Consider the following 13,012-nt stretch of genomic DNA (forward strand, 5'->3'; position numbering starts at 1 on the left):
ATCACAAAATCCTGAAGCTTTGTCCCTGAGCCAGAGGTTACAGGAGAACCGGTACTGGAATCTGTGCGCCCCGGGTCTTTCAGGAGAACCGGGCATTTCTTCTCCATCCTAGTCAGATTCTCGTTTTAGAAGTACCACTTTTACAGGTCCAGAGCTGGAAAGGATCTCAGGGACCATCTGTCCTAATCCTCTCCTTTGGTAGATGAGGAAACTGAGGCCTAAGGAAATGAATAATTTGCCCAATACAATAACCAATTCTTCTTTGTTGTGTGTCAGGGACTACACTACATGCTTGTGGACGCTGAATAAAGTGGTCGCTGTCTAAGTGAATTTACGTTCTAATAGGGGACCACATGCAGAAAAGTCCACGGAAAAGAAAAAGAATGCAAATAAATAGAAAGTAAGACCTAGTTATTCGATCTAAGAGAGACTGGGAGGGAAGACACTGGCGTTGGGATGAAGATGGACTTCACAGAGAAGGTGATCTTTGAATTGCATCTGGAAGAAGGGGATTCTGGGGAACAGAGCTGTGGAATAGGGAACTGTGGGCATGTCAGGAACCAGTGCAAAAGTGTGCGGAGGAGAGATGGGGCGTGTGGGTGGAACGCAGTGTGCAGGAGACACGCGAAGGCACTAGGGGCGGATCTGGAGAGATAGGCGACGGGCGGCTTGTGGTGGGCTTTAGAGGAGACGATTGCAAACTGCTAGGTGGTTTGGGGGCACAAGGAGTCAGGAAGCCCTAAGCTCAAATGCTGCCTCACTTCTATGTGTCCATCTCGACGAGCTTTAGGAAACTCAGCTTCCCCATTTGTAAAATGAAATTAACAAGGGCGCCTATCTCCCGGAGATGTCGGGGATGTGAGATAACACAAGTTCTCTGAAAACTTCAGAGTGGTCCAGAAATAGCCGCCATTTCTGTTGCACTCTAAGGCTTCCAAAGGACTTGAGTCACCCAGGCTGCGAGGCAAAATGAGCTACTTGGGTCCCGCGATATTAAGTAGTAGAGCCGCGTTCTTCTGATCCCCAATCCAAGCTTTCCCCCTACGTCAGACTGCCCCTACCTGGAGCCTGGAGAAACTGTCAGAACCTAGTACAAATGCTTTCGAATCGCCCAGCATCCCGATCTTACAATCTAACGTTTAGACCCCTATTCTCCGTTCTTAAAATTCAACTCTATTGGCCCTTAAGGTCGGAAGAAAAAACCATATACCCCATCTCTGGCTGTCGAGAGTCGGCCAGGGCCTCCTTGCGGGCCGGGACAGTGCGAGGCCCTGCTTCCAGGGTGGAATTCTTTGCTATGGGTCAAGATCCAAAAGCCTCTGATCTCAGATGCCTCAGAGCATCCCCGTGGCGACTCCAGGAGCTCTTCTGGAACTTGTGGCCCCTCTAAAGGCTCGCCGGATGGATGACGGGCCTCCGGGCGCAGTTTGCAAAGCAATCCTCGATGCCTGGATGGCTCCAGCTAGAGGGGACATCAATTCCGAATGGCAGAAAGCTGAAGGGACCTTAGAACACAGACTGTGCCGGGTGGGATCTTAAAGGGGCATTTAGCGCAATCACCTCATTTTCAAAAAGATAAAAGTGAAAGGAAGTTCCAGCTAATTCCCAGCCCCGAGTTCTGCTGACGAAATTCTCTACCCTGGGAATTGCAGATCAAAGGCCCCAAAGCTGCTTCTCAGCACGGGGAAGATCCAATTGCACTGACCTGATAATCTTGGCCCTGCTTTGCATTAAGGACTCGGGAGGGAGAGAGGGAGCCGCAGCTAGGGTTTTCGGAAATGTAGGGAAGCTTCTCACTGCTGGATTCGAGTTGCTTTGCAAATAAAAGGGTGGGGTGGGAAGGAACCCTCTCTCACCACGCGACTGAGCGGCGAAGTCCAGGAACAAGCCGGAGAGACTGGGGGGGGGGGGGCGAGAAGGGGATACGCTTCCCTCCCGCAGTGATTTCTGCGAGAAAAGGGGAGGCAGAGAATCTGATTCAAGGGCCGGCTCTTCCACTGATTCTTCTTGTGACCTCAAGCAAATCGCTCCCCATATCTGGGTCTCAGTTTCCACATCTATTAAAATCAAGGAGCTGGACTAGGTGGTTTTCCTCTGCTTACATATTATGGTCAGGGTAGGACAACAGGGAATTGGAAATACTCATCAGAACTTTGGGGTTATGTTAAAAATAATCCCTTAGGACTGAGCTAAAAAATCAAGAGATCGGCCTTTGGAAAAGCCTGAAATTCTATCAGGGATATTTTAAAAGCCCCCAGAAGCAAGAAGGCAACTTGAATGAACTCCAGGAAAAGTCGGTTGCGGTTTCATCCCAGAAAGTGTGGACCGAAAATCTTCGGTTTTCCATCTGGGAGAGAAAAGAGCAGATGATTCCCAAAGGCTCTTGCAGCCCTCCCGCCCTGCGTTCTAAGGTCCCTAGGAGTCCCGGCCTTCTTTTCGGTTGTAAATATCCTTTCGCTCAGCCTAGGCCACCTGAGGCTTCCGCGGCTCTTTCCTCAAAACACCCGAAACCCAATTCACCTCAGCCTCGGGCAAGCAAAGAGCAAGCTTCCCGGCGCCGCCTAGTAGGCGCCTTCGGGTCTCAAAGTGTAGCCGCTCCTGGATCCCTGCAACTCATCTCCAGCAAGTTCTGGTACTCAGCAAGAATTCCGCAGATTCTCCCTCGGCTTCTGGGAAGCAGGAGAGGCCTCTGGAACCCTTTCTTTCCGGGGGGGGGGGGGGGAAGGGGAGTGGAGGGAAAGGGGAAGGAGAGCAATTTCCCAAAGGGGCTTGCTTATTTCTCTCCGGGCCCTTCGAGCGTCCCCAAATGTCACCCCCCATTCTGTGATTGCCTCTGAAACGCAGCCCCAAACCACTCGCAAAAACCATCCAGAAATCCGCGAGGCGCCCTACAAACAGGACTTCCTCTCTTCTTCCCCAGTGGGCCCGAGACTTGGAGCTGAGTGGGAAAGCTAGCTAACTTACTCCATCCACGCTAGTGGTTTAGGAGACACCGTGACCCGGCAGCGGTCTCCCCGGAGCTTTCAACGTCCAGGTGAGGAAGAAAGTGCTTAGTGATTAAGTGAAGGGGGGCCTTCCTTCCCATCCGCCTCCCTTCGCAGCTACATCATAACCGCTTCTCTACTCTACCCAGACGGGCTTCGAAGGAGGGGCCATGGGTTATTGTAAGAACAAACAAGCTTACAGGCTTCTTGGGAGAAACCCCTTTGTGGAAATGTCAGGTGACGAAAATACCTTCGGTCCTTTACCGAGCACTTTCTTATACAACACCCTCCATCATTTTGCATACAAAAGGAAGGGACGGGGAGGTGGGGGGGGAAGGATAGGGGGGGCGGTGATGGGGAAGCAGGAGGGGAGAGGCCGGAAAGAGGGAGAAAGGGAGAAGAGGAAGAAAAAGAATAGAGAGGGAGGAGTTTTGTTTTTAAAAGAAAGGATTAGCACACGTCTTGGCGTTCTTTTGTTTGAGGTTTCTTCACCTGAATCGACGGCGACCAGAAAATGCTGGACCCAGGGGCGGCCAGCCGTAACGTGCCCCATGTACCGGGGGCGTTGGGAAAGAGCTTTGGCCAGATCTTCCAACTCTCTGGCGAAGTTTTCAAAGATCTACGAAATGGCTCTCCGGGCTCCTCCTGGCCTCCGGAGCGGCCGCTTTTATCCCCTCCCGGGCTCACTTCTTCCTGCTTCCGTCTGCCCTCTGAGTCTCTGGGTTCTTTATCATTCAGTCTTTCTCCTCCGCCCGTCTCCGCTCCGTGCCCGCCTGTCTGCAGCCATACCCCACTTCCACGCCCCTGCTCCGTCCCTCCGCTCCCCCACTGTCTCTCGGGGCTTGGAAGCTGGGGAGGTTGTGTGCAGATGGGGGGCGGGCGGGCGCTTCTGCGGGTCAGTCCCAGTTTGTGCGAGCCTGTAGGGAGGCGAGGATCTGTTTCTGGTCAGCTTGGAGTGCTGCGAAGAGGAGGATGCGTGTGTGTGCGTGCATGAGTGTGCGTGCATTTGTGTGTGCGTGTGCGTGCATGTGTGTGCATTTGCGTGTGTATGTGCGTGTGTGTGTGCGTGCGTTCGGGGCCGGAGAGCCCGGGGACAGGAGAGGTTAAGAGGGGAGGGGTGCGGGCGGATTGCAGCCCTTTGCCTGGGATTCTCCCCACCCGGGCTCGGCGGCGCCAGCGCCCTCCAGTTGAAAGGCAAACCCCGATTCTTCCTAGGAACGACCCACTGAGACCCTCCGGCGACAAAGGCACAAGAGTGAGCCTGATTTGCTGGTGAGCCCGAGGCTCGAAAAAAAGGCCGATCCTCCCGCTTTAAAAGAGCCGCCAAATCCTTTTCCCCCCATTGTGTGAACTTTTCCCATTCACAAGGCCCGCTCATCCGTGTGATTCCCAACTTATTGTCATTACTTAGTTATTAATTGTTCTCATCTGGGTTTAATTGAGCAACGAGGGACTTTAGCCCAAGGGTCAGGGAGGGGAGAAAAGAAAGTTAAAACAAAGGCGCGTTTAGTGGACGAGGCTCCGCAGCCGGGTGCTGCCGGGTGACCGGAGCGTAAGAAGGGCGGCCCCTCCAGCTGCGAGCCCGGAGCCGCCGCCGCCCCGAGTCGCGAGCGCCAGCCCCAGCATTGTGTGCCCTTAATAGCCGTCTCCGGCGCTAACAGGCCTGAAAACCGAGCCCCAAACGGTTAATGGCCGGCCAGCCCGAGACCCCGGGATGACTCCCCGCGTTTGATCTTTCTAAAGCTTCGCCAAGGTAAATTTGGGCAGAGAAGCTAATCTCCCCTCCCCCACCCAGAGCAGACCGACAGCGGGGGAGAGGGCTAAAAGGGGAGAGCGCCTCTCCCTCCCTGAAAGGGGTTTGTTGTGGTCAGAGACACATGCAGACGGGATTCTAGGCAGCTGGAGCTCAAGGGACCCTTAATCCACCCTTCTTACGTTACAGAAGATTGAGGCCTAGAGAGGAACCGTGACTGGTTTAAGGTCACATGGCAGTCTAGAGATGCCAGAACTCTCCTATTCCAACATCCAGACGTCATAGGGTGGAGCGGGCGCAGGGAAGGTACAGAAAGAAATCCTTGCTCTGGGGGAGAAAAAATAGGGACAGAAGGGACCGGGGAGAGCGACAGCGCCCGAGCTGAAAAAGCTGGGAGACAAAAGGCGGCCGCCCGGACTCTGGGCCGTCTGCGCGCGGTGGCTGCAGGGAGAGGCCGCGGGGGGGCTGCAGGTAGGCCGGGCCCACACGCTGATCTTCAGGGGACGATAAGGGCTCCGCCTGGCCTCCAGCTACCGTCTCGCTGGAGCCTCGGCGTGTCTGCCGAAGCTCTTCATTACGGCAATTACTCTCCCCGACCCGAAATTGCCAGGCCTGGGAGCCGGTCCAACGCGCCCAGCGGCGCGGCCGGAGCGAGACACCCAGTCCTCAGCTCCCTCCCGAGTCTCGGCCGACACTCGCTCCGAAGGCGGGGCGGGGCGGGGTGACTACAACGTAGAAACACCCCACGTGTCTTTGAACTTTACCTGCTGGCTTAGAGAGTGGGAGAAGACAAGGAAGCGGCCCTTCTCCCTGCAAACCAAGTGTGCTGCCCACTGTCCCTCACGGGCGACTGCTCGCACACGAAATCGCCCGGTCTGTGCACGCGGCCTTTCGTCGGGAGCCGGCTGCTCCTGGAGTGATCTTCCGAGAGAGAAAGGGAAAAGAGGGAGAGGGGGCGGAGGAAGAGGAGAAAACGAAGCCGGGGTGTCCTGTGCAGTCCCCGCGCCCCGGGGCGAACACGCCGAGGGCCTTTTAATGTTCCGCCCGGCGGCTCTAGCGAGGTCGGGATCAGTCAAAGCCGGTGGAATCGTGGCCGCGGTACTTCAAGAAGTCCAGAAAAGCTAGCGCCCAGCGTCGGGGTCTGAGCTCTCCCAAAGTCAGCGCAAAACTCCGCGGGCTTAGCTGATGAAACTTATTCCTGCAGGAGGCAGAAGCATAATTTCTGAGCGAGTGGGAGGCAGCACACAATTTGAAGTCGTCCCCCCCACCCCCGCTTTTCCCCTCCCCTCCACCTTATCTCCCTGTCCGAATCACTGCTATGTCTCACCCGACTCCGGAGCAGAGCCCGGAGCTCTCATCCCTCACGCAATCTCTCCAAATCCCGAGTCCAAAGGATTTTCAGTACTGCCATCCTGACAGTCTTGGTAGGACTGTCCTGTCTATTTCCGATGCACCTCTTCTCCTTTCCTTCTCTCTCGTTAAACCTCACCTCTGGCGGCCGGCTGAGTGACCCAAGGGACTAGAGAAACTCCAGAGAAGGAAAAGATTTTCCAAGGTCTCTTAGATTTGAAAGATGCTGCTCTCTTCGTGTCAGCATTCAACAAAGCTGAGCTGCCCTCCCCAACCCCTCTCCTAGATCTAAGTTGGGGTTAGAAGTACCCAGTCACAAAAAAAGTTGGCGAACTTCCCTGTCTTGTGAAGCCTGAGGAAATCTGGTGATAACCTACTTCGGTGGGGGCCTAGGCAGTGAGGGTGGGGGTAGCGCCGATGGGGATGAGGGTGGTAGAGTGTCTTCGTTATCAGTGAGCTGATCTGGAAAAGCTTGAATTTCTAACCTCTTTTGGCTCCCAGAGTTGAAGTACTCTCCACCACCTCCCGTGGAAGATAAAATGATAGCGTCAGGTCAGACAGATGCTCAAGTTCAATTTGCAAAGGATATTTCTTAAGAATTTTAGCTTCCCCCAGTCCTTCAGTAGGCCTACATTCAAATGACAGATATCCCCAAACAAGGATTTTAATGGAAACGCTACTAATTCATAGGCAGAATCAATATCCTTGTCCTATATTTTGGACGGGGCGTGAGGTGGGAGGATAAGGAATAAAACTCTCAATTCAGTCCAGTTCTTCAAAGTTGCATCTATACAGATGAGCTGGGGAGGCAAGGTAAATATTCCATTTCCTACTTCCCTTCCCGCTTAAAAAAAATTCTCACCAGTCTACCATTAAATAAGAATAAGGTTCTAAAGTATTTGAAAAGGTCCTCTAAATCCCAAGGATTTGGTATCAGAGAACACTGGCTGTGCTACCCACAAGACCCTGAGCAAGTTACTACACGATTCTTAATTGGTTTTACCAATTAAAAAAACAAAACAAAACAAAACAAAAAAACATCTCAAAGGTTCTTTCCAATATTAAAGGGGGGGGGGGGAAGAGAACATCGGTTATCCTTTTAGCTTGCCATAGGCAAGTTAAGAAAATTAAAATGTCACTTCTAGTCCTGACAGCAAATTAAATCAGCTGAAAATTACCGATGAAAACCAAAACTAGATTTCTCCATGAGCCAAAATGAATTATCCCAAGAATTCACTTTAATATTCCACTTTACAAATGGGGAATCTGTCCCGATGTGTTTGGCTTTTTTTTTCCTTTAATCAGTTTTTCTTCTGCAGAAGTGGGTGCCACAGCTGATGTCATTAGTATGACATCAAGACAGCGAGGGGAATGAAAGATTAAACTATCGTTGAAAGCAAAACACCACAGAGAAAACAATGAGAAGAGCAAATCACTGTAGCTTAAAATTAATTTATTTAACAAATATAGCTATAATATAAATGATAATAAAATTTCAAATATACATTATATTACATAGTACATAGAGTCCCTTCCAAAGGGACTATTTGGGAAAGAGACAAGTGGTGTTGTTTAATAGAAAGTGGAAATGATTCATATGTTGGTAGGAAAGAGATCCCTTTCATCCGGCCTTTACCATTTATCTATGATGCACTAGTTTTTCCTCCAAAGCAAAATTTGCCCAGGATTCCAACTTTTTAACTCCTCTACCAAAGTCTCTAACTTGGGAAACATCTCTCTCACAGACACCCGGCCTCTCAATTCCTCTTCTGAGGATGAAATTCACCTTCTCCCCTCCACCCCCACCCCACCCCCATCTGGAAAATGAAGGGGCTGAGCTGGAAGCTGGCTAGGTTCCCTCCCAGAGCTTTAGCATTCTGGAGGAGAAGAGAAGACTGGGAAAGAGAATGTCAAGGTCTTGGGAGATTCAAAAAGATCAAAGAGATAAGGGAATGGATCGCTCCGGCCACTTGTGGTAAAGTGGGGAGGGGGGATGCGGGTTAGGGGAGAGAGAGGGGAAACCTGGAAGCGGCGCCTCCGGGGGGGCCTCCAAGGGCTCTTGCTGCCGCCTGGCTGAGGGCCGCTCGAGGTCCGGGGGGGATCAGTCCCCTCTTCCTCCGCCCCTCCCTTATGTCAGATGGTACATGCTGTATCCCACGTGCGCCGTGTACAGTCCCACTGGCGCCACAGGCAGCCCGGCCCGCTGGAAGGGGCTGGAAGCGCCGTAGAGAGAGGCGCCCGCGGCCACAGCTGCCGGGCCTCCCAGGGGGAAGGAGATGCCGAAAGCCGCGGGGGGCAGCATGGGCTTGGCTGCCATCTTCAGCTTCTCCAGCTCCGCCTCTTGCAGTCTCTTGGCCTTGGCGCGGCGGTTCTGAAACCAGATCTTCACCTGGGTCTCGGTGAGGCTCAGAGAGCTGGAGAACTCGGCGCGCTCGGCGATGGACAGATACTGCTTCTGCCGGAACTTCCTCTCCAGGGCCAGCAGCTGCGCCGTGGTGAAGGGAGTCCGAGGTTTTCTGTTGGTCTTGTGCTTGCGAAGCGTGCAGGCCGGAGGACTGAGTCTCCCTGCAACAGGGGAAGGGGCGGGAGAGGGGAGGACGGAGGGGGGAGGAAGAGCGCGGATTAGTAACGCCGAGCAGAGGGGCTGCGAATGCCCCCGATTCCCACGGGAGCCTCCACCTCCGCAGCGGCTGCGGAGCCCTCCGGCCCTGCCCCGAAAGCACACCGAAGCGCACCTTGTGCGGCTAGGCTAGGGGAAACAGGAGAGTCCCAAGCGGTGACACGGGCCCTCGCTCTAGAGCCAGGTGACACGGGCCCTCGCTCTAGAGCCACACCGATTTAAAAAGAGCCGGGGAGTCTGCACACCGGCTCCGAAAGGCCAGAGAGAGACGATTCCGGACACTGGGCTGCCGAGCAAATCCCAGCTTCTGAGCAGAGCTGCCCCCGAGCATCCCTGGGACAGCCTCAGCCCAGCGCGCAGACAAGCCGACTCTCTGGCCCCGAGAAAGACATTCAACGAGCCCTTAATTAAGGAAGAGCTGCACGGGAAGCACTCTTGCTGGGCTGGTTGGGGCGCTGCCCCCAAGCCGGGTGCCTGAAGGATTCTCGAGGAAAGGGGGCAATTCTGAAAAAAAAAATAATAAGGGCACCCGCTGAATTCCCCCAAATTACATTCTAACTTCTGCTGAGGAGGAACCTAAAATAGCCTTTGGGTTGCCTGTGTGGCAGCAGATACCATTTTACAGCACCCTCTCTTTTCCCATTAGAAAGGGAAGAGAAATACTGGGGGAGGGGGAGCGAGAAGGGGGGAATTTAAAGCGTTTGAATTAAATGAGAAATTCTCTTAAGCGAGTTTTAGCTCCGAGCAGAGAGGCCGGCGGGGTCCAGAAGATGAAACCTAATTACTCTGCAGTGAAGTCATAACATTTTTGTCGGCCGCCTTTAGTCAGTAAATGAAGGGAGGGGCTTTCGTTTCAAAGAATTTTAATCCCCAGATAAAATCGTTCCTAAAGATCATGGCATTGAATTCCTTCTATTATTTCAAACACAAAAAATAATAATCGAAGGAAATGAGGAAAACTTGGGAATTTCCCGTGCTATTGAAATCCTTCTGAACACTTAACCATCTTTCTAAGTTCAGGGCGTGAGGAAAGGAATCCCTCCCGCCCCCGTCTCCCCATCGCTCGAGCTCCGATAAACAGAAGGTCAGCGGGGTAGCGGAGCGCTACGAGACAGCTCGAGTCCGAATCGGCCGCTCCCGGGACTCGACTTCCCCAACCGAAGAGCGTTTTGGCAGCAGGAAAGCAAGTGGATCGCGGGCAGTTTCTGCAGAGCCATCGGAACCAAAGAGCGTCCTCGCTCCCTCGTTAGCTTGGCTGACCTTCCAGCTAGGAAACTTGCAACCGCTTCAGCCCAGCTAGATCCCGAGGAGGGGGTTCTTTGAACTGGTGGGGGCGGGGGAGAGGCGAGGGGCGCGGAGTGGTTGTGGCAACCGACTCGGGCATCAACCAGTGGAGAAAGTGACACAAGACACTCGGATAAAGTGTGTGATGACAGAGGTTTCCCCTCCCCCCGTTTCGGTTGTTTGGGGCCGGGGAATGGGGTAGGAAGAGTAGGATTTGCCCCCTAGTGGGATCCACCGACAACTCTGGAGTTCCGGGGCGGAAGTTACTCTGGCCTCCCCCCCAAACCTGGGATTCCAACGCGTCTCCCTCCCCCATTTTAAGAAAACGCAAAGCTCCGTTATAATGGCGTGGACTGCGCCTGGAAATCCGGAGACCCGAGCTTTCCCCGCTTCCTAACTGCGGGCGTGGGCAAGGTCGCTTCCCTCTGGGACTTAATTTCCCCGTTTGTAAAAAGAAGGGGAAGACTCCCGGGTCTCTTCAAGCCCCGAACCTGTGATCGCAATATCCGTTCCCGTCATGCCCACAAGCCGAGCGAACCCAGACATGAACGTACACGCACACGGCATCTCCCCTCCCGATCTCCCCTCGCCAAACACAAAGCAGTTCCAGGACCGCCACCCCAAGTTTCCTACTTACTCGGGGGAGGCGGGGAAAATCTGGAACTCTGCATCCACGGCGTCCTCTCCTGCTTCTCGGGGCTTTCGGATTTGACAAGTGCATCTTCCGGCAGTTTTAGGAGCCCTCCCACCGAAAAATGGCTGTTGAGAGAGAGCGGGGAGGCCGGCGTTTCTGGGGCAGCCCCGGCGCTCAAGGAGCCGACCCTGGTGCCCAGGGACTGAGCCGAAGTTCCTGCTGCCTGGGGCCCGTCGGGCCCGGGGAGGGCGTCTTTGAGCCCGGGCTTCCTGTGGTCAGCCATGAGCGCCTCCACGCTGAAAGGCAGCAGGGAAGGGGGCACTTTGGGCTTCTCGCCCTCGTCCTCTCCCCCCATCGCGGCCGCCGAGGCGCCCCCACCGCCTCCCGCGCCGCCGCCGCCGCCGCCGCCCCCGCCGGGCTTGCTGAAAGCGGACGCGGGAGACTCCTCGATCTTGACACCGATTTGTAAAGAAGTCATATCAACAGCCGGGGCCATACAGAGCCGATGTTCCCTCCAGCCTCGAGACGCAGCAGCGGCGGCCACGGATCATGGGTTCCGGGAAGGGCGCGTGGGCAGCTCTCCTCTTCGAAAGGTCCCGGCTCTGCGGCCCCCACCCTCTCTTCCGCTCGCTTTCCCCGAATGCCAGGCTTCCGAGGCTCCGCCGCTCTCGTTCTCCGGGCTTTGGGCACTGGCCAGTCGTGGCTCCCAGCAGGACTTGTTAATAAGGCAAAGCCAAGAGCGCTCGCGGCCAATCAGGGAGCAGAGGGGAGGAACGGGCGCTCTCCATTGGGCTTCGGGCTCCGGGACTTACCTACCGACAACCTTCTCGGGTCTCCTTGTTCGGGATGGACTGGAGCTGTAGGAGTGGGGGGGCGGAGGGGGGGGGGGAGAAACAGCAGAGAAAGGAGAGGGGGGAGGGGGTTGAGAATGGGAAAGTTTGCTCCCAACTCCATTTCTTGGGTCTCTTCTCCTCCCCTTTCCTTTCCTTTCCTTTTCTTTCCTATTCTGCGATGTCTCCCTTCTCTCTTCTCTTCCAACGTACTCTGCTTTCCTCTCTCTGGGATTTGGTTCCCCTCTCTCTGATTTGATTCCCCTCCCTCTCTCTGGGATTTGGTTCATCTCTCTGGGATTTGGTTCTTCTCTCTCTGATTTGATTCCTCTCTCTCGCTCGCTCTCTCTCTCTCTCTCTCTCTCTCTCTCTCTCTCTCTCTCTGGGATTTGGTTCTTCTCTCTCTGATTTAATTCCTCTGTCCCTCTGGGATTTGGTTCCCCTCTCTCTGGGATTTGGTTCCTCTCTCTCTGATTTGATTCCCCTCTCTCTCTGATTTGATTCCTCTCTCTCTTTCTGGGATTTGGTTCCTCTCTCTCTGATTTGGTTCCTCTCTCTCTCTGATTTGATTCCTCTCTCTCTGATTTGGTTCCTCTCTCTCTGGGATTTGGTTCCTCTCTCTGATTTGATTCCTCTCTCTCTCTGATTTGGTTCCTCTCTCTTTGGGATTTGGTTCCTCTCTCTCTGATTTGATTCCTCTCTGTCTCTGGGATTTGGCTCCTCTCTTTCTGGGATTTGGTTCCTCTCTCTCTGATTTGATTCCCCTCTCTCTCTGATTTGATTCCTCTCTCTTTCTGGGATTTGGTTCCTCTCTCTCTGATTTGGTTCCTCTCTCTCTCTGATTTGGTTCCTCTCTCTCTGGTTTGATTCCTCTCTCTCTCTGATTTGGTTCCTCTCTCTCTCTGGGATTTGGTTCCTCTCTCTCTGATTTGATTCCTCTCTCTCTGAATTGATTCCTTTCTCTGGGATTTTATCTAGACCGTGGGATACATTCCCCCTTCGGACGCCTTTGCTCGGGTTTATAAAAGCAAAACCAGACAGACAACAACCGATTCCTGGAGAGAGAAGGCACTTTTTCCCCTCCTGAGCAGGACTTTACCAGAAAGGGGGCATTCTCATTCATTTTTCTTTGGTTTTAATTAATTTATTTTTTCGTTTCATAAATCCCCTCTTCCGCAATTACATTACGTTACATACAAAGCATGGAAGGGATGTGGGGGGGGGTGTTGGGGTGCCTCATTTCTGATGACCGAAATAAAAGCAGCATCTACACCAGCAAAATTCAGGGCTATCCTCAAGGTGACATCAATCTGCAAGTCTTTTCAAACAATTCGATCCTGTGAGTTTTCTGCATATACACATATATCTAGATTTTTTTTTAAGCACCTCAAGAGAGATGGAGAAAAAGTGCAGGCTGAGAAATTAGTGAATTAAATGTCCCCACATAAGGTTGTTTGGCTCTTGAGCTTGATTTTATTTTTCCATTTAGAAGGTAACGTTAGTTAGCGTATTTTATAGATGTGTATATGTAAGATGAACATAAACATACATATAATA

General features: G+C 53.3%; 1 protein-coding gene across 1 annotated transcript; it reads right to left on the minus strand.

The window, feature by feature from the left end:
* Nucleotides 1-7,523: 7,523 nt before the first annotated feature.
* On the minus strand, nt 7,524-11,430 carry MSX1 (msh homeobox 1). The gene is made up of 2 exons (XM_051965214.1): nt 10,629-11,430; nt 7,524-8,652 (listed from the first exon to the last, which is right to left on the minus strand). The coding sequence occupies exons 1-2, from the start codon at nt 11,119-11,121 to the stop codon at nt 8,216-8,218; spliced, it is 930 nt and encodes a 309-aa protein (XP_051821174.1). The 5' UTR covers nt 11,122-11,430; the 3' UTR covers nt 7,524-8,215.
* Between the last annotated feature and the right edge of the window lie 1,582 nt (nt 11,431-13,012).

The sequence above is a fragment of the Antechinus flavipes genome, chromosome 6 (assembly GCF_016432865.1).
Source record: "Antechinus flavipes isolate AdamAnt ecotype Samford, QLD, Australia chromosome 6, AdamAnt_v2, whole genome shotgun sequence".
In the NCBI taxonomy this organism is placed as follows: domain Eukaryota; kingdom Metazoa; phylum Chordata; class Mammalia; order Dasyuromorphia; family Dasyuridae; genus Antechinus; species Antechinus flavipes.